Below are 20,555 nucleotides of genomic sequence, written 5' to 3'. Positions count from 1 at the left end.
ATTTAAAACAGCACCCTTTTTACCCTGTATAAAACAGCCCTCCACAGAGTGACCTGTTTTGAGTGCGTGTTCCTTTAAATGCTAATAAGCCAGCTCCCCCCTCCCCCCTCATGATTTTAAACGATATAAATTACATATTTTATATGATATAAATTATCAAATATGCATCCCATACTTTGTATTCCCTTCTGTTGTCCTGGAGTTTTAATTTTCCCAATCACATAATTAAATGTCCCCTCTGCCCATCCACTACAAGCACACAAGCAGACAGACAGAGAGAGAAAAGGGGTGGTGGGGGGCTATGAAGACCATCATTTACCCCCGAACCCCGACATTCAACGGGTACAACAACAAGTGGAGAAAGCAGAATCGCGGGCTGACCTTATATATACAGTCTATGGGGCTGACCAGCGCGGAGAAATGCACGTCCCGTGTGAACAGCCAGGCGGCTGCGAGCAGAACGGCGCTGCCTCGCAGCGGCGCTTCCGCGTCCGGTGTAAACCCGGCGTAACGAGTGGGGGGGCTCTGTGTGTGTGTTTGGCCGGGGTTACAGTAGTGCTGAACACTGCGGAAGTCTTCCACACTGCTGGCTGTGTGGCACTGACACAAATTCCAGCTCACGCATGGGAGAGCGAGCGGTCGTGCCCGAGCAACTGCTGCAGCCTCCCAGTCCCAACGATCCAGACAAATGCCACATGTGAGTGAATCGCGGGCTGACCAGCGGAGAAATGCTCGTCCCGTGTGAACAGCCAGGCGGCTGCGGTGGGAAGACGGCTGCGCTGCCTCGCAGCCTCGCTGCCTCCGGTGTAAACCCGGCGTAACGAGTGTGGGGGATGAGGTGGGGGGCAAGGCCATGTAGGGAGACTTCCAGTGCCTTGTTACGACACAAAACCCAGGAAGCTCAATCGAGTCACTCAAGCATGACGTTTCTGACTTAGAGGAACTATAACAAAACGCGCAAGTGTTTTTTTCCCCAGAGTTTTTGGGTTGGTAGACATGCCAGATACCCACATTAACCTGTAGAAGCACTAACAAAGTGGAATTTGCATGCTATGTCCCCTTTAAGTGTCATGTTGTGACAGGCACTGACCTCCACCAGCAGGGTGCGGACCACTGTGTCGATTCCGCCCATGTCAGGGACGGTGGCCACCTCGTTGCCACACAGTGCGTCAGTCTTCAGGGCCTCAGCGCTCACCTTCAGTTTCACCTCACCTGTGTGCACACAAACAAACATACTCTTATTCTGAAAGCCCACGTTTGGTTACAGCTCCCTCGCCCTGTCACAGTCACATTTTGCACACGGAGGCAAATATCACTTCCCATCTGCTTTCAATCCAGCTCATTATCCACACTCTTCCTCCATCCCTCCTCTCTGAGTTGTACTTCCTCCCCCTGCTTCCTATCTTATTTGCCCTCATTAATCCCCATTTGTTGCCTTATTATGCTGCCTCTCTCCCATACGGCTCCATCTCCCACACCCCTCCCTTCTTCCCCTCACAGCCCACAATCCTTCACACAGAGGACAAGTACAGATCACCCCCCGAGGGAGAGGTTTCTGAGTGTTTCGTCAGAGATACTACCTGACTTGTTAGTACAAGTGATTGTCAGCATTCCTCTAAGGGGGAGTTAGAGGAGTGCAATTTGGCATTCACAAGAGCTTCATCTCCATCCTGCCTGATGGAGGCTGATGGAAACGCTCTGCCTTCAGCCCAGGCAGCGTAACGACGACAGACGGCTGTCTTTGCTTCCAGCAGTGCAGACACAACAGCTGTCAGCGCCTTTAACAGGGATTAATTAGCTTGTTCTGTTTTATCTTCATCACTGAAAGTACACTGCTCAAAAAAATTAGGGGAACACTTAAATCACACATCAGATCTTGATGAACAAATTATTCATGTTGGAAATCTTTACTGATATACATTGTATAATTGTTGAGAACAAAATGACGCAACAACGGTCAATGAAAAACCAAAATCATCAACCCACTGAGGGCTGGATTCAAAACCACACTGAAAATCATAGTAAAACATTTAAATCACAGGCTGGTCCAGCTTGCATCATCACAGCAACTCATAATGTGACTCAGTAGTGTGTGTGGCCTCCACGTGCCTGCAGCTCCTGATGAGTCGGGGATGGTGTCCTGGGGGATCTCCTCCCAGGCCTGAATCCGGGCATTAGTGAGCTCATGGACTCCTGTGGCGGTACTTGGCGGCGTCGGATGATACACAACATGACGATGCATAACATCTCATAGGGGCTCAATTGGATTTAGGTCAGGGGAGGGTGAGGGCCAGTTAATGGCATCAATGCCTTCATCATCCAGGAACTGCCTACACCCTCTGGCCACATGAGGCCGAGCATTGTCCTGCACCAGGAGGAACCAGGGGCCCACTGCACCAGTCTGTTTCTGACAGTTTGATCAGAAACATGCACACCAGTAGCCTGCTGGAGGTCATTTTGTAGGACTCTGGCAGTGCTCCTTCTGTTCCTCTTTGCACAAAGGAGCAGATACCGGCCCTGTTGCTGGGTTGATGACCTTCTACTGCCCTGTCCAGCTCTCCTCGTGTAACTGTCGGTCTCCTGGTGTCTCCTCCACGCTCTTGAGACTGTGCTGGGAGACACAGCAACACTTCTTGTGACCGCATGTATGGATGATCCATCCTGGAGGAGGCTGGACTACCTGTGCAACCTGACTGGGCTGCAGCTACCGCCTCATGCTACCAGTAGTGACAAGGACACTAGCAGAACACGAAACTAGAGAAGAATCAGTCAGGAAGGAGAGAGCAACTGTCTGTAGCCACCACATGTAAAACCATGTCCTTTGTGGGGGTTGTCTTGCCTCTGCATTGCACTTGTTGTCACTTTCATTTGCACCAAAGCAGGTGAAATTGATTCACAATCACTTGTGCTTCCTAAATGGACAGATTGATATGCCTGAAGTTGAACTGACTTGGTGTTATACTGTGACAATTAAGTGTACCCTTAATTTGTTTGAGCAGTGTATATAGCATTGAATTGTACCTAACAAACATCAGTTTTCATCTTAAAGATATGCAAAGCACATGGTGTTACTGGTGATAATGATGACAGACAACTGGATAATTTATCTGTAATAAGAGTAGTGAGAGCTGTGACTGAAACAGATTGAGACAACGTTCAATTAATTCTAAAAGGACATTTAGACACGTTTCTTTAGTTGCTCTGAGGATGAATGTTTAATTTACCAATTCTCTGCCAATCGTCTTATCACAGCCTCTAACTATCATCAAAACAAGGTCCAACTAGGCTTTTGGTCAAAATACTACTCATACTTTTATTTTTAACTGACCTTAAAGTTCATATGAAACACTTTTTACTGGCCTCCCCAAAAACAGATACTTCAGCTCGTTCAAAACTGCTCTAAACACATTGATACGGTTTCTTCATGTCCTCCTCCTTGCATACAAAGCTCTTCATGGGCTTGGAGCTGAGGTAACTTCCAGTAGTTCAAATCATGTAATGACTTAATGCTGTAGTTTTATCTATGACAATGTATTTCATTTACTCATGAAATGTTCTGAGTAAAATCTTCAATATGTCAAGTGACTAACAGCTATCACCATTAAATAAGTATAGCCGAGTATAAAGTGATATATTAGTATAGTAGCAGTAGAAGCACTTCAGAATCAGAACAGTATTTGATTAAATGTACTTTCCACCACTGACGGTTTTTAAAGTTAAAGTGCACTAAGCCATATTATCAAGGTTAATGTAATGAACTATATTAAGTCTCTAAAACTTTGATTTTGATACTGGAATGAAAATACAGCATGATATATATATATATATATATATATATATATATATATATATATATATATATATATATATATATATATATATATATATATATTAAATATAAAATATATATATATATATGAATTGTAATAAATAAGTGAAATTCAATCTGTCAATAATTATTATTTACAGAATATTCTTGTTGAGTTGTCCAGTAAAAAAAAAAAAAAAGAAAAGTGTCCTAACAGTGGAAGCTCATTGTGTGGCGTGAATAACTATATAGCATATATAATTTGTAATAATACACGACAAATATAAAAAAACATCCATACCAAGGGCGGTTGGAGTAACAATCCATGAGAAGGTCCTGCTCTCATCTCCACACAGACACACAGTGTACTGGCAGCCATCACAGTTTCTGAGAGTGTACTGGTCTGATTCAGCCAGTGTTACCTTCACCTGCAGACAGGCAAAAAATACATCACAGCTCAAATAGGTTAAGTATAAGGCACAAGGTACATTAAATATGTAAAAAAATCTTTTATTTATCCCATGTCTGTAATCCCTGACGAGCTCACAGCCATTACAGTTTGAATAAATCTTACCCACAGACAATCTTTACATACTTGGAACTAACTGAAAGTCATTCCGTCCATCATTGTCATTCAAATATTTACCATAATGCATTTGGAGAGATAGTTGAAGACAGTGGCTTTGAGTGTAAAGACCTCCCCTCTGATGACAGAGTAGGGCAAGGTGAGACTGACAAAGAATGGCTGGAAGGCCGTCAGTCCAATGTTGGGTGCCACGCCAAAGCCGACAGAGGAGACGCAGAATGCTCCGGCTGCCCACTTAGTGATGGTGTCAGGGACGGTCTTCTCCACATTCACTGAACCACTCTCACTGCACAAACAGACAACCGATTAACAAATCAACAACTTCTAGTGGCATGGTATTTCCCAAAAAGTCTGATAACTGGACACATGAATATGTTGAACAAATTTCATGGCAATATGCAGTAAAATGTGGTGAGATATGTAAAATTATCGAAACGATCTGGCGGGACAGATATCATTGGTGGTGGACCAGTTTTAACCCACGGGTCGCCAGTTGTCGGCCAGACAGGAAGACATGTTGAACTCCGTCCACAGACTGCCTGTTAAGCCTTGCCCTGACCGACTATAAGGCACTGCTTTCCTGTTTATTACAATTGTATATTTCACATATTGCTTGTCCATATCGCACCAAACTTGGCACTGCACTTCCTTTGTGAGGTGCTTTGTAACATTTCTTTTGAAAGGTGCTATACAAATAAAGTTATTATTAGTATTATTAGTGGTAGCAGTAGTAGATGGCTACATTATTACTGCTAAGTAGTAATAGCAGTTACGCGAGTCTGGTGTATGACAGGAATGTATCATTTATCCACTCCTCTTTCTGGTCTCTATCTACTGGATCTCACTGAAGGAAACAGCTGATAAACCCAGAGACATTAGGGAAACTCTCTTTTCCAAATTTGAAGACCTGGACTTTGCCAATGACCTAGATGCCTCCCTCCTCAAAAACACCTGCAGGAGAAAACTGACAGTCTGAACAGGTCATCAGCAATTCAAAAACCAAAGTGATGTGCATAAATGCCATCACAATGAACGGTGACCCACTTGACTATGTTGAGGACCTACCTTGGCAGATTACACAATGCAGCACAAAAGGACACCAGATCCAAGGCTTGGGAAAGCATGCAGACCATTTGTAAGACTGCAGTCCATCTGAACTGAGACAAAGAGCCGGAGTGTGGTGCTACTGATCCGATACCAGCACACACAATGGCTTGAGCATGTCCTTAAATTACCAGAACCACATAACAAAGACTGCACCAAGATAGATACCACCAGGAAAACGTAAACGATGTCAGTCCAAAACAACATGGCAGTGAACTTTGACAGCCAAGCTGAAAGAGATGGATCTGACTTGAAGAGAGGCCCAAAACGTAGCCTAGGACAGGCCAAGATGGAGGCAGATGGTCAATCCCTTAGTTCCCTAGCAGAATGAACAGGACTCACTAATTATATAAAGTTTTCATCACTACTACATTGACTAAGTTTAGCAACGGTTTAATCAGGAACACTGTCTTCTTTCTCCCTCTTGTCATTCAGCTGTCAGTTCAGTACCAAGATCAATTGTATTGGATACCAGGTCGTCATCCTTCAACCAGAAGCCCTGCGTAAAATGTCACAAATCGTGCTCCATTACTCATCACCATCAGTGCCTAAGCTCCGGGTGGATGTCCTCCATATCATACATTTTATTTCATTCTAATGAACTCATTGCCATTTGTTTCTCTACAAGTTCTCCTGATTGAAATCATGTTAGTCAGAGATCAAACTGTGTCAGAGATTGTGGACAGGAATTTTACTCCTGCACAACCAGGGCACCCAAAAATAACTATGACTATGACTCTGCAGCCATGTTAGAAGCTGAGGCTGTGTGTTGTACCTCATAACAATAATAATATTTAAGGCAACCAACAAGCATGTATACCATGCTCCAGACTATTGTTTAGCTTGTCACTGGAATAATAACTTTAGTGATTTACTGCAAATCACCTGAGAGACCAGGTAAACCTCACTGTGGTGCTAAGGGAAAAGTCTGCAGATCACTAAAGTCATTTGGTTGCTTTGTCTGGTAACAAAGCAACGTCAGCACAACATTTTTACAAAGTGCCAAACCCTTAAACTACATTGCTACAGTGGCTAAAAACAGAGTACCTCATGGCACATGATGTTGTTTAAACATGTCAACAGTGGTAAAACAAACATTTGAAGTCCTTAGAAACTAATTTTCCCAATTAGCTTACTAACCTTACTGTGAGTGATGGGGTACAGCACTAGCATGTCTGTTTTGGCTATTGCACAAAGAAAAGATGTGTGTATTTGTTTTCTATTTCTTATAAATTTCACATAGCTTCATAGTTTAGATTAGTTTCACATGGGGAAATATGTGATGTTACATCGATAAAGCAATCTGGACTTAACATTTACTTCAGGGCCTCTGGTAAACTGTAAGTAAAATTTAAAAAAAATGTATATATAAAAGTCAACATTTTTCCTAATGCATACTCTCACAACTCAAAATGCACATGTCTGAAAATCTTATAATCTCTTGATGGTTTCATATGATTATTACCCCACAGTAACTAGGTCCCAGATCCAGGTTTCAGGGAAGAATGTCCTGACGGTTTCCTTCTTGTGTTCATCTTTATCTTTGCGCGCGCCACCTGAATTCTGTGGCATCATGTTGAAGGCCATGGGGACAGGAGAGTCTAGGACATCTAGGAACGCTTGGATAAAAAAAACAAACACAAAAACAGTAATTACACAACTTACCCAACAAAAACCAGCTCCCAGATCCAGGTCTCAGGGAAGTATGTTCTAATAGTCTCCTTTGTCTTTCCAGTTCCTTCTCGGTGAACTTCAGCACTCAGATCGTTGTAAAGCATATCTGTTAAATATACTTCACAGTAAAATGACAAATTTCTTATTCTGGGACCAGTATCAATGGACAGTTGCGTGAGCAGTCAGTGGACAATACAAGTTGCAAAACATAAATCGTACCTTCTGCGATATAGTAACGGTCACAGTCAATAGGTTTTTTCACATCGGAGTTGGTCACAATTTTGATTCCAATTTCCTAGAAGAAGAGACAGAGTGATGATAAAACCAAAGGAGAGAATGTCAAGTCATAAACTGTATAGAATTTGATCGCTAGTGGTGAACCCAGATGCTATACCTCATGTAAACTGTTAAATACTAAATGAAGCTAGATCAAGGCAGCTAGAGGAAAAATCAAAAGAGATAAAACAATGACAGAAGGAGCCAGAGATAGAACGATACATAAAGACAGAAGAGAGAAGGAAAGAGAGGTAAATAGTGACTGAGAAAAATAGTTAGTCAGAACTAGATAGAGTAATAGAATAAAAAGTGTAAAGAAAAAATACTGTACTATAAGAAAGCAATCCACAGATCAATAGATCTTATAAATATACAATAGCCCACATATCTCTGATCAATATCTATTTTATCCCCTTCCAAACAAAACAATCCAAAATTCTACTTTAAAGATGCTGTAGACGTCGTTCTTCTGATCAGGTTCAAAGGAGATTGAGCGTGACGCTCGACGAGGTGCGCTGAGTACAATCAGGCAGGGATATGGCTCTTGGTCTTCAACCTCATACGTGTAACCTGACATCTTCTGTAAAGGCAGCTGTTTGTACACCTGCACAAAAACACCAGTGTTAATAGGGGTGTGTCAGCACACTGAATGATGGGAGGTCCACACAGTGATGATGTAAATACTGAAAACACTCTGAGACATTGGGTTTTGTGAATAAATCGCTACTTCCACTTATCCCTAAAACCAAGGCTTTATGTAATTTACAATACAAACACCATGTAACATTTTGGCACAGGATTAGTTGTTAACATGGCAAAATAAGCAATGAAGGTCAATGTCGTACGTAGTTGATAGAGAGTTCTTGCTGTCGCTTCAGCAGGAGGACACTCTGGTCGATGGCCCTCAAGGAACACATGGAGCCTGGGTGAGCCTGGAGACTAAGTGTGGTCTTCTCCGCTGGAAGATTCTGGATGGAGGAGAACTTCAGAACCACCTGCACAGCAGACAACAAGGTGCAGTTGCTTTAGTTTTGGAGCAGATTAGATGACGTTTATGTCTATCCTCTTGTCAAGCCTCAAATTTATGTATAAAAATAATCTATATATCTTTTTAAACATCAAAAGGGTCTTGTATTCATTTAATAATCAACCTTGTTGTTGAGGCAGAGCTGAATGGGGAAGTCCTGGCTGTCGGCCACAGCTTCTCCACCGGGCATCACAGTGTAAACTACCACCTGGGCAAATGGTGCCAGGTTTGTCACCTGCTGGAGTGATATGGACAACTCCCCTTTGTTGACTAAGGCATGAAACACAGAGACAAAGAAACGTGACACAATTATCAAAACACATAAATGAACAGAAATTATATATTTCTTGTTTGCCGAATGAAATAATATTGTTTTATGCACATGAGCAACTAATAGGTTGCTACGTTGGCCTGAAGCAAAAAACCCATACTTGTGGTTAACCTCAACCAATTCACATCAAGACAGAAAGAGGATACGTCTGGGTGTATTCTGCTTTTGAAATCACTTACACCAACAGTGTTTTATCTATTCCTTTATGCTCTCCATCTCTCCCAGCTCCCTTTGAGGCCACCAACCCCATCTTGTAAGTTGATAAGGGCAATTTGATCGCACAACACTGATTTGAGCTACTTTGGAAAATAAGTAATTTCCTAAAACAAATGGCCCTTCCAATTTCTGTCGAAGCTTATTTAACCAGGAGAAAATTCCTGGTCTTTTTGTTTTTACATTAGCTGGACAGTGTACGTGGTATGGACACATGGTAATGAAGGTATATGACTACCAGTACAATGGGTCAAATTGATATGTTGTCAATGGAGCGCCATGGTAAAAGGAATAAGAAATAATCAGACTTGCCTAGACTTAATTTTAGGTTCCATCCATATTTTCATTATGAAAACACCATTTTCAAACCAAAATGACATCTGTCCACAAGTGTTTTGGCTCCATATCAGTTATAACTCACGTCCATACCAACAAGCCTGAAATCACCCATCATGTGACCCTTTACAGCCACTGTTCATGTTCAACAGTTCTGGTTCTGCCCGTCCAGACTAAAATACAGTCCTGGAGTTTTCAATCTAAAATAGGACCAGCAGCATTTCCAAACTTCTTTTTTAAAGGGGCTGATGGTTATGGCAAAAATCAGCATCACAATTATTTTCAATCAATATTGTAATCCCGATTATTTAACATGATTACTCATGGACTTTGGAAACATCACATATTAATTGAACTTTAAAGAAAAGTACATAATTTCGGCGCCATGGTAACAGATTAGTGTCTGCACAGTCTAAATGAGCAGTGAGTTTCCGGCACAGCGTGGCATTGTGACTCTGCTCCTCTGTTCTTTACCAAACTTCACCCACAAATAGAAATGATCTTTATAAAAACCTGCTGAATTCATATTTTCATACGTTTGTGGATAAAACGGGGCATCGCTTCTTATGCAACAATGAAGTTAAAACACAGCGTTGTGTCATAATCTGCTGGCAGAACTTCTCTTCTGTCTGCAGGAGTGCTTGTGTGTGTGTGTCTGCTCATCTCCGTTACTCTTCACACACAAACTGATAATCACATTTATCAATAAATGATCGTGAATCCGTCCCAGCCACTTTAACCCTGATGTCCTGGTTGTGTGCGTCACGTCTCATCCTGTGTGTGTGTGGTATTTGAACAGCGTGCGCAAAATGTTCGAATTTTTTCCCATGACTTTAAATATGGGTCTCATAAACTCTAGAGCCAATCAAACACACACAAAGTAAATTTCAAGTACTGAATATGTCCTAATAACTTCTGATTGGTGTTGGTGTTTATTGTTAACGTGTAAAGTGAGCGCAGGTCAGCAGGAGAGTGAGAAGGGAGGACATGCGGCAGTGTGATACAGCACCATAAAAGATACCGGACCATAACATGCGTCTGTCCTGATCCTGAAAGGCTGCTGTAGTGTCCTGAGCCCGACTTTTATTCGAGGACACGCAGCAGAAACGCTGCCTGTGTGAACGATGGAGCTTTATTGCAAAACGAAACACTGGATACTCATGGTTTCATGTCGGTTTTCATAATCATCATAATTCATAATCGTTGGAAGCTGTAATCGTAATCGAAATTCAATGACTCAACCAGCCGTTCTCCGTTTTAGCAGCTTTAAAATGGAGAACGGCTATGGAGTAGTGTGGACACCAGGCATATCTTTAAGCAGAGTTGTATTCTAAAAATAAAATGTAGGTATGTGGGTGCAGCCTTTCTAAAATACTTCAAGTTAGCTTGTGGTCTTTTCATGAGCTTTGTTGAATGCAGAATATCACCAAGTTTTCTTTGTTCAAATAACAAAATATTCTGTACCAGTTCCTGCTTTAACAGCCACTGGGATATGGCCATGCTGCACAATTCCTCCTCTGGACATCACCTACAACGAAAGAGAAAAGAAAGAAATGAAAGACAGACAGGCACAGATGTGGGTTTTTCACATTAAAATCCCTCTTTGAAATTTAATTAAAGAATTACATCTGCTTCTTCTCTGGACACTGAGCCATTGGAATGTAGCCATGAGGATTGGGTTTAATTATTGGTCAACTAAATATTACCATAATCTAATACAGTGGAAATTGCTTATAGTGATCATGTTTGTCCCAGGTCAAAATTATCTCTCTCTGCTCTCTCACAGCTTAGACATTCATTTCTTTAAAATGACACCACAATATCAACACTCATCATCACATAATAATAATAATGACGATACTTTTCTTTAACAAGTAAGATCTCTTTCTCTCGCGCTGACACAAACTCATTCCGATACACTCACTCACACAAACAAACAGTGTCATCGGACACGTGTGTAAACTCAGACTGGGTAAAAACAACATAATCTGTGAACTTAGTCAGTGTATGGAGAGCTGGAGGAGATGGCGAGAGCTCAGTTTGGCTCGATTCAGTTTGGCTGTTCACAGCACGAATGATAGAAACACAGAGAGGAGCCGGTAAAAACTGTAAAAAATATATATAAAAGACCCAAAATGAACACTGTAAGCGGATTACGTGATATGTTCTGGAAGGATTCTGTCTCAAGCTTTTTGATCCATATAAATGGTTGATCACTATATCCAGTTTCCACTGTATAAATTAATCCAAGTGATCTCACAATATGATGAATGCCACAGACATTACTTCCAGTGAATCACAAGTGTCCCTATGATGTTATTTTTATAGACTGTGTTAGTACAAAATAACACAGGAAAAGATGGATGTTACAATTCTGAGTAGCTTATAACCCGTGACACATACCAGGTAAAAAAAGTCAAGGACTTCCTGTCCACTGTTTAGCTCCTCCCCCTGGATGATGTACTGAGCACGCACAGTCGCATCTTTGTCACAAGGGATCTTGTCTCCGACCTGCATGAGCTTCAAAAAGCTACTGCTCTTAGAGTAAAACACTGTGACTTGGTGGTAGGCCGACCTGTACTCTGGACTACGCAACTTCTGCATATATGGTTCATCCTCGTTGTTGTTTTGAGACTTTGCCTGTTGACATAAATAGTGACAGGTCAAAAGGTAAAATTCACACTCAACTATCAACCACAACATCTCCAGCACAAAACCAACATGATTAATTAGAATATAAACCTAAGTGGGCCACCTTCAACATAATGGATGCATTGACAGTTGCTATAGTTAAATGTTGATTATAAATTTGGTGGAAACTAAAAGAAACCGGTGAATAAATACTGAAGAGCAGTAACCAACCTGCAGATTCACTGTGTCCTTCCAGAGAGACGTGTCCAGAGAAAAGGAAGCCATGCCTTTCTTGTCTGTAGTGAGTGTGACGTTTTGTGAAGGGGTGGCAAGCAGGTACACCAGCTCGTTGGCGACAGGTTTATTGTCTGGACCAGTCAGTTTGACCTGCAAACAAGACAAGAATACAAACTCTAACTTTGCAGTGATGTCATTGAGGTGGTCATTTGATTTGTTACTTCTTGGAGCTTGAATGTGCTCTGAAATATTCTTGGCAATCTGACTTTTACAGTGCAGGTTTATAAGGAATGGTGCTAGAGTAGTGTAGGTGGCCAAAGAGGAACGCGAATAGAGTGTCTGAAATTTAAATGGTTCATCATCTGGTAAGCATCAAAGTGCATATAATAAATATTGATATCAATGCACAATTTGATTTCATATTGACTGCTGACAAGTGAACAGGTTAGAGTTATCAAAACTCTGGGGACCAGGAGGATTTACAGCCTCTGTCATCGTTACCTGTCTAATAGTTGTTAAGCTGCCTTGTTATGAGGTTAAATATAAAGTTTGATGTGCTGGTGGCATTTGAGTTCTTGTGAGGGGTCTACAAAAACAAGTATTCACCTACTGGGGACTCTAAATAACCTTGTTCATTATTTCATGCCCATCAGGGAGGATGGTGAATCAGGAATCTGTGAAATGTCGAGTACAGGTTCAAATTGTTATTTTAGCATATTTGCCAATAGTCTGAGAATATACACACGTGTCTGCAAGGCACGTGTGTAATGAGAGGCAACAAGTAGAGGATTGACATCAAGCTGCTGCATGGTTGAGAGTGAGACTTCTCAGTGAGCGACATTTTGTGGATTGTCGCTATTGTAGCCACTGCCACGGGTCGCGATCTACTGGGCTAATTCAAAAAGTTGTTGTAAGTACCATTCAATTACACAACCACATTTGTTAACATAGGGTCCAGGTTGAAAAACACTGGACTTCAATTAGTCCAAATGTTGAGTAACTGCATTCTGGGATATTTGGTTCCTTGTTTTTCGGAGTAGAAGTTGAAACGTAAAACCCACAGAAACAAATACCTTTGGAAGTGAGACAACCAAGACTCCCAAGGAGCATTTCAGTCACGAACATTCAACCACCAAGCTTAAAAATCTGCTACAGTGTTGACTTTAAAACGTCTATCTGTTTTGTTGGCAAAGCAGGAAGATCATCAACATGTTTCATCCTGTGAGGACCCTGAATGAAAAAATTATGGGAATCAGTCCAATGTTTGTTTAGATATTTCAGTCTGGACTGAAGTATTTGGTCGTCTGACATCATCAACCCTATAACCATGCCACAAGCATGGATAAAAAGAAACACATGTCACTCCAGACAGATTACCTTTCCTTCAAATGGAATGCCAGGTTTGTATGATTCAGGTACATCCTCAAAGGTGACAGTTCGGATGTGATAGCTGAAACTGGTCTGCCCACTGCCTGTAAGGGTGACCCCTGGATGGTGATAAACAGAGATCACAGCTCATTAGAAACTGCTGCTCACTCCTTAATGAACAGTACCTGGCACCCAGTCAACTTACCTGTGCCATACTCTTCCATTTCAGCATTCACCTCGAAACCATCCTCGTAAGTGGTCTTGTAGGGGGAAAAGTCTGCCACATTTACAATTTGTGTGGCACATCCATTTTTATCCGTCTAGAAGATATATCAAAAAATTAAAAAAGCATTAAAAAAATAAATAACAAAAATATTCTGAAAGTCAAATTTCAAAAATAAATCACAGTGATTACAGAGTCATCCATTTTCATCTGGTATACTCACAGTTAGCTCATAAGTCTTGCAGATGTCCTCGCCTTGGGTTCTTGAATACCAGTAATGCCGGATAGCTTTTCTACAAAGCACTGCCTTGACTGAACCAACAACTGGTTTCCCATAAGTGTATCTGCAGGAAACAGCACAAACAATTGATCCTGATATTACACGGATTCAAAGAAAGCCGTTTACTTAAACTAAACCATTTAAAGCTGAGTGACCATAGCCAGTGTAAAATTGAATGAGAAAGCGAAAAACTAAACAGCATGATATTCATCATGTCTGATGGATACAAAGTCTAAATGGCTTAATTTAACAATTACTTTTCTGACTTTTATACATTATATTTTTGTACTCATGACATAAATAAAATTTAAGAATTGTATACAATTCAAATATTCTTAATCCGAAATTATACTAACTGAATAAATGTGTGTGCGTTACACACACACACACACACACACACACACACACACACACACACACACACACACACACACACAACACCACACACACACACACACACACACACACACACACACACACACACACACACACACACACACACACACACACACACACACACACACACAGAGGGGGGGTTCTTCTCACAGATTATGACGCAACGCTGTGTTTTCAATTGAAATAATTGTGATATGATACAGCGCTATGGCTGCTGATCATTGATGGTACATTAAAGTACAAAAGTTAGAATGAAATTTTCAGTGTGACTCAACTAAACAGATCGTGCTGTCCATCCTAAACATCAGTGACATTGTGAATCTCTATCTGTTGTATTCAAGTAGGACACTCACTTTCCACAAATCTTAAGCATTGCCTCTTGATCCAGGATGCTTATGACACTGGGCAGGTCAACCTTTACCTCATACTTTGGCAAAACTAAAGCAAAGGAAACAAGATATTACATATAAAAAAAGACTTTTCACTAAATGTGAGATATTTGTTAGGATGTAACTGCAGCAGACCGTATTCCTTGATGTCAAATTGGTGGGATTTTTGCTCCCCTTTGTCCGTTGAGGCAGTGATCTTGTAAGTTCCTTGTACTGCTTCAGGAATCATGGGGTGGGAAAGATCAAGGATCCCGCCGTCAATGGGCTTATCCAACCACTGGGCAATGCGATTTGAATTGGGATCCTACAAACAGTAAAGAGACATTTATTCAAGGCTGCTCCAACCTGCACTATATTGAAGCCCCTAGGTGTAGTATTGTCATGTGATTATTATGTCAAATAATGCAGATTTGTTTTTAGAAAAATGATTGGTTGATATCAGTGCCGAGCTGGCTATTATTGGTACAACTGGAGGTTAAAGTCAAACACATAGGGGCTTAAAAAGGGGGCATAATAAGAGCACAGTACAAATAACTATTTTACAATAATGTATATAATAACAATTATGGACTTGACATGAATTATACAGTTGGCAGGAGTCAATTAGTTTTCCTCACCTGGATCTCCACCACTTTGTACTAAAAGAAAAAAGAAACAACAACTTTAATGAAGAATAGTGTATTTTTTACACTGTGATATAACAGTAGTTTCGATATCCATTTAGTTCACAGAGTTAGTTAGTTTACAGAGATAAAACTAGTCCATTTGGCAGGTTGTGTGTTACACAAAATGTGTAAATGTTAAGGGACTTTTGCTTCTCTAAAAACATATAAATATTGTATTAGATGACGTGTCCAAATAAGTAGATACATAGTGTTTGATGCTGTGGTGCAGTGTGTAAAAACATTTAGATTATATACATTTCAGCTTTAATGTTCAGACACTTTGAAGTATCTTTTATAACTGATGGGATATACTACGAGCATGCCACCCTCATGATGCGATATATTTGAATGGATTTCACAGTCACTGCACACCGTTATGTTTCCAGCCTCTCATCACCAACGGAAAAGGCCTTGAGCCCATATTGACTCAGATGTTTGGGTCAAATGCAGTGTGCGCCAAATGAACTCTGACAGCATGTTTATCACACTACTCCACACAGCGCTACACACCCACGCTGTCTTCAAGATCAACAAACAGTCCTCCTTTCACCTCCCACTCTCCTGAACCAAAATAGACCTCACTCTAAGATTCACTGACTGCTTGGTGGAAAACACACCACATTGCAAAGTTCACTGTTTGGAATGATTGCACACATCACACAGTATCACATGATTTGGAAGAAAGTAAATAAAACTTACCACCCGAGCTACAGGGATGAAATTTGTATCCATGGACACGATTCGGAACTTGACTTTAAAGAAAAGGGAAACAAACGATAACCATCAATCAAAATGAAGCTAATGGACAGAAATAAATTGTACAGAATATAACATTTTCCTTTGAGTGCTAGCTGCTCTGTCAGAGAGACGCGTGTTTCTGTTCAAACAGGCAATTGTGCTCCAAAAACAATTACACAAATACAAAATTAGGGGGAAACCCCCGCTTAAAACCTGCATTGTATTTTTTTTATGAGAAAGATGTGGATTATAAACAACTTCACCAAGAACTCAAGAGGAACAGCCATTCTTTGTGTGATCATTTTACACATAATTCCTAAAGTTGTCAGGTCGTAGCTCAGCATTATGCAGATTTCATGAACTAAAAACCAAAAATTGTGCAAGTACAGCTGAATTTGTAAGCAGTCTAGAGAATGTGGGCATAATGAACAGTCCAGCCGCAGCAGAGTATTACAAATTCTACCACACATCATATTCTGATGCGTCCAGCTTCTTGATGATGATTCATAACGTTAGACACCTACCAGTCTGTCCAGGTTTGTAGATGGGTTTATCAGTCTGGATAATATGGATGAAGGCAGGCGGCTCAATGAGAACTTTCGTCCTCTTCCTCATTGAGGCACTCTCGCCCTGAATAGTCACACAGAGGTTTGCCACAGTTTTGCTGGGCACTGTTGGGACCTATGGGATCAGAGAGCAATGTGCAGTTTTAAATGCTGTCTCATGCAAAAGCACAATTTGTTCTGTACTGAATTGAACTTTTCCTCATTTGGAGTGTGTTTGCTGTGAAACACCCGTCATCTATAATGTTACAGAATGAGTACTAGGTAGCAAATCCATCTGAGCTCTTGTGATATTGAGCAATACCGTACCTCTTCCACTATAAAAGGTTAATTATGAAGTGCCGTCGTACGTGCGCAGCATATGTTTTCACTTAATAATGGAGCTGCCGTTACATAATAGGGACTGCAACTACTGTCAGGGGTGATTTGTGTGTGTGTGTGTGTGTGTGTGTGTGTGTGTGTGTGTGTGTGTGTGTGTGTGTGTGTGTGTGTGTGTGTGTGTGTGGTGTGTGTGTGTGTGTGTGTGTGTGTGTGTGTGTGTGTGTGTGTGTGTGTGTGTGTGTGTGTGTGTGTGTGTGTGTGTGTGTGTGTGTGTGTGTGTGTGGTGAGACTGAGAGTAGGGGGTCAGAGGACATTTCCCAGAGGAATGCAGGTACATAACTAGCCTTTGCAGCCTTTGTTTAGTTGCAAATAAACAAATTCCAGACCAGTCCTGCTCCAGGCCCAACCAAAGGGGAATGAAGTGAAACTAAGTGCTATTGTCAAAGAGCTAATTGGGGTTGGTGGATCGTTGCGCATCAATATGTAGCAAGGCCCGTAAGTTGCATAACAGCGAGCAGCGATGTGACAGAAACCAGAGCAGTAATTTACAGAGCACCATTGGAGTTGACAGCCTCAGTCATGGCTACGGCTGGATAATTAGGTACATATTGACCACAGGATTTGAGCAATTAGTTTTAATGGAGGGCTAGGGGATGAGGAAACAGCTTTGTGCCTGGAAAATATTTTTAAAACATTTGCGAGCAAGCAAACTGTGTGTGCACGTGCTGAGTCAGACCTGGAAGTTCAAGCACCGGTAAAAGTCCTGTTTGACAGCTTCCTCCAGGAGGACGGTTTGGCCAGAGTCCATGTTGAGGGAGACCATCAGAGAGACGGGCTCTGTGGGGCCGTGGATCTGGGCACACACAGTCTCTTGTTTACCTGCTGTGAGGCGGGAGCTCACGGTCACTGCGAAAATACTGGAGGTAGAGAAAGCATTAGCTGGTGAACATAAAGGAGGATATTCTTCTCTGTTTAAGACCCTGACATTTCTTTTTCCTCTGGAACTGGTGGAAACGAAAACAGAGCTAAAAAGGAGAGTGAATATTGGACTCAACATTAATCAAGTAGCTAGAAACACGACTCAATGCAAATAATGTTGCCACATGTCTGTTGGATGTGTAAACAGACAACTGTATGCTCAAAAGTTTGCCACATCGACTTGAACAGTTTAAACAACATTTGCTCGCAGCTCTTTTCTGTTGTCACCAAGTGGCAGATAAAATCAGTTGCTGCAGATTTAAAAGCACAAAAATGACTAGTGGGGACAAGTACACTTCAGATGTCCTACTTTCTACTTCTAATCTGCTACTTTTGAGAGAGAAATAACATTTACTTTACTACAGAATGTAAGAGCTTTTGATTTAGAGGTGCAGTTTGATGATTATAATATTAAGGCAGTGTAAAGGAATGTGGTGATGGTGCTTTTGCTAAAAACAGCTATTACTTCTTCCACCATTGAGATGGATCAATTCGTCTCTGCTCGACACAGGAAGCTGCTGATGCCAAGTAGAAATAAAGGACACATTTAATTAAGCATTGTGTGTTGCCAAAATGTCATTTTGCACATTAGTGTCCTGTTGCATGACTTAAATGTATTATTCCACGTGTATGCCTCTTATCATATACTGCTATATAGTATAAGCTACTACGGTAAATGTATAGCCATTATATATCACATTTATACTCATGCATATACAGTGGACTTTCTTGTGCAATCCTCCTGTGCCACTGCACTTCACACAAGTACATTTCTCTACAAATACTTTCCGTCATCTTTAGTAATAAGTATATATATATTTTTATATTTTATGCCTATTATATACTTTCATCGACCTCATTCTGACTATCTGCTGCTCTAACCAGTGTGGGATTAATAAAGTTGTATCTTGTTGAGCATCTGACTCTGATCTATAAAAGCCTTTAGAGTCATGATGGACCCAGAGCAGAACACACACACCTACACACACACACCTACACACACAGAGACAGACACACAACTGCAAAACAAAGATCAGAATGGAAATCAATATCCAGAGACAGTGGTCAGGAGTCATCATGAACAACAAAAATCAGTGAGCTCTTCAAACCGATGTGTGCTCACCACTTTAGCTGTGACAGCACATTCTCTCATTGTTGTCCAGATAACTGGCAGATACAAGCAGATTGTTGATGGGATGGTGGAGGGACTTTGCCACACACAATCACATACAAACACACCACGCGCACGCACACACACACACACACACACGCACACACGCACTCACGCCACATCTTTACTCTTCATTGCGTAACGGTGTCCTGAGGCCAACCGCTGGACTTTATTTGGGACCAAGTTATTGACGATAACAAACACACAAAAACAGACCGCGACACAACTTGACTTTCTGAGTAACTTTTTGCTAACCCAATCACGCGCAGCTGGACTCGCATGCATTTAAACCAACCCTAACCTGGCGCGTGCACTCGGCGTCTTGCTGGCGTGACGCACATGCCAAACTTTTGCAGCGCAGCAAAGGGACTTACGTTTCATTGAGGTGCGCCGACGTCGCGGTGCGCAGGAGCACCGACGCGAGGATGACAGCGCAGAGCTGGAGCACAGGTGTCATGTCTGCAGACGACGCGACAGAAAGCGGACTGCGGCGGAGGAGAAGGACGCACTTCCTGCCCGGACTCAACCACAGGGAGAGAGGGATGTGCACAAAGTTGTCCGAGCGCAGGGGGCGGGGGTTTGCTGTTTATAACCCCAAAGCACCTCCACCCCCCCGCTCCATCGGAGTCACTCCCCCAAGTTGGTTGGAACCGTGCAGCCACCTCCCCATTCCCAAAAGTGAGATGTCATAGTCCTGCCAGTATCCTCCACTACCCACTTTCTGCAGAGCTGAGAGTTTTGGGGAGGGCATTGTGTGATACACACCAGGTCACCGTGCAGTTTCAGCACGGTTGAGCAACAACAGTTCTGATGAAAACAGAGAAAACTTCTCAGAAGGCTGAGACTTGTTCCCTAGCTGTTCTCCTGGCGGTGTTTAGATGTGTATATAACTGTTTCTCCAACTGGACTTTCCAAATAGTATTTCATTGTCTCAGAGGAAAACAACATGCCCCAACAAACTGCTCTGTAACACAGAGTGAACATGCCAAGATTACAAGTCTGTGGGGGCCCTGAATAACTTTATGAAGACCCCCTGTGGTCCTTTCTTCACATTAGTGTAGGTATAAGAATGACTTTTGTCAGCAAACATTTTGTAGCTATAACTATTTCTATATGCTGTTCTCTATTTCAGCTGTAAAGATAGAAATACCAAACTGTGGTTGTATGCCTCCACCAACCAGTGCTGATTGAGCCTTCACACATGTTTTTCCAGACTCATATGAGGCCACGTGACCTTTGA

The 20,555-nt window shown here is 41.7% G+C and overlaps 1 protein-coding gene across 2 annotated transcripts in view; it reads right to left on the bottom strand.

Moving 5' to 3' along the window:
* The window catches only part of LOC118106163 (alpha-2-macroglobulin), a 33,632-nt gene extending 13,745 nt beyond the window's left edge, over positions 1-19,887 (bottom strand). Inside the window, exons 1-21 of one of the 2 annotated variants that reach the window (XM_035154484.2) lie at positions 19,690-19,887; positions 17,903-18,083; positions 16,807-16,963; positions 16,244-16,296; positions 15,497-15,517; positions 15,015-15,183; positions 14,844-14,928; positions 14,038-14,158; positions 13,797-13,911; positions 13,601-13,710; positions 12,218-12,373; positions 11,759-11,995; positions 10,820-10,883; positions 8,600-8,745; positions 8,294-8,443; positions 7,891-8,052; positions 7,392-7,467; positions 7,164-7,278; positions 4,455-4,680; positions 4,110-4,236; positions 1,091-1,212 (exon numbers count right to left, since the gene is read on the bottom strand). In XM_035154484.2, the coding sequence (XP_035010375.2) occupies positions 1,091-1,212; positions 4,110-4,236; positions 4,455-4,680; positions 7,164-7,278; positions 7,392-7,467; positions 7,891-8,052; positions 8,294-8,443; positions 8,600-8,745; positions 10,820-10,883; positions 11,759-11,995; positions 12,218-12,373; positions 13,601-13,710; positions 13,797-13,911; positions 14,038-14,158; positions 14,844-14,928; positions 15,015-15,183; positions 15,497-15,517; positions 16,244-16,296; positions 16,807-16,963; positions 17,903-18,083; positions 19,690-19,772 (2,676 nt within the window). In that variant the 5' untranslated portion in view covers positions 19,773-19,887. Of the gene's footprint in view, positions 1-1,090; positions 1,213-4,109; positions 4,237-4,454; positions 4,681-6,963; positions 7,118-7,163; positions 7,279-7,391; positions 7,468-7,890; positions 8,053-8,293; positions 8,444-8,599; positions 8,746-10,819; positions 10,884-11,758; positions 11,996-12,217; positions 12,374-13,600; positions 13,711-13,796; positions 13,912-14,037; positions 14,159-14,843; positions 14,929-15,014; positions 15,184-15,496; positions 15,518-16,243; positions 16,297-16,806; positions 16,964-17,902; positions 18,084-19,689 lie in introns of both variants that reach the window. The other variant, XM_035154483.2, reaches the window with a different exon arrangement.
* Between the last annotated feature and the right edge of the window lie 668 nt (positions 19,888-20,555).

This window comes from Hippoglossus stenolepis, chromosome 4 (genome assembly GCF_022539355.2).
Source record: "Hippoglossus stenolepis isolate QCI-W04-F060 chromosome 4, HSTE1.2, whole genome shotgun sequence".
NCBI classification, from domain to species: domain Eukaryota; kingdom Metazoa; phylum Chordata; class Actinopteri; order Pleuronectiformes; family Pleuronectidae; genus Hippoglossus; species Hippoglossus stenolepis.
The sequence above is the reverse complement of the archived record's forward strand: the minus strand, read 5'-3'. Positions and strand labels throughout refer to the sequence as shown.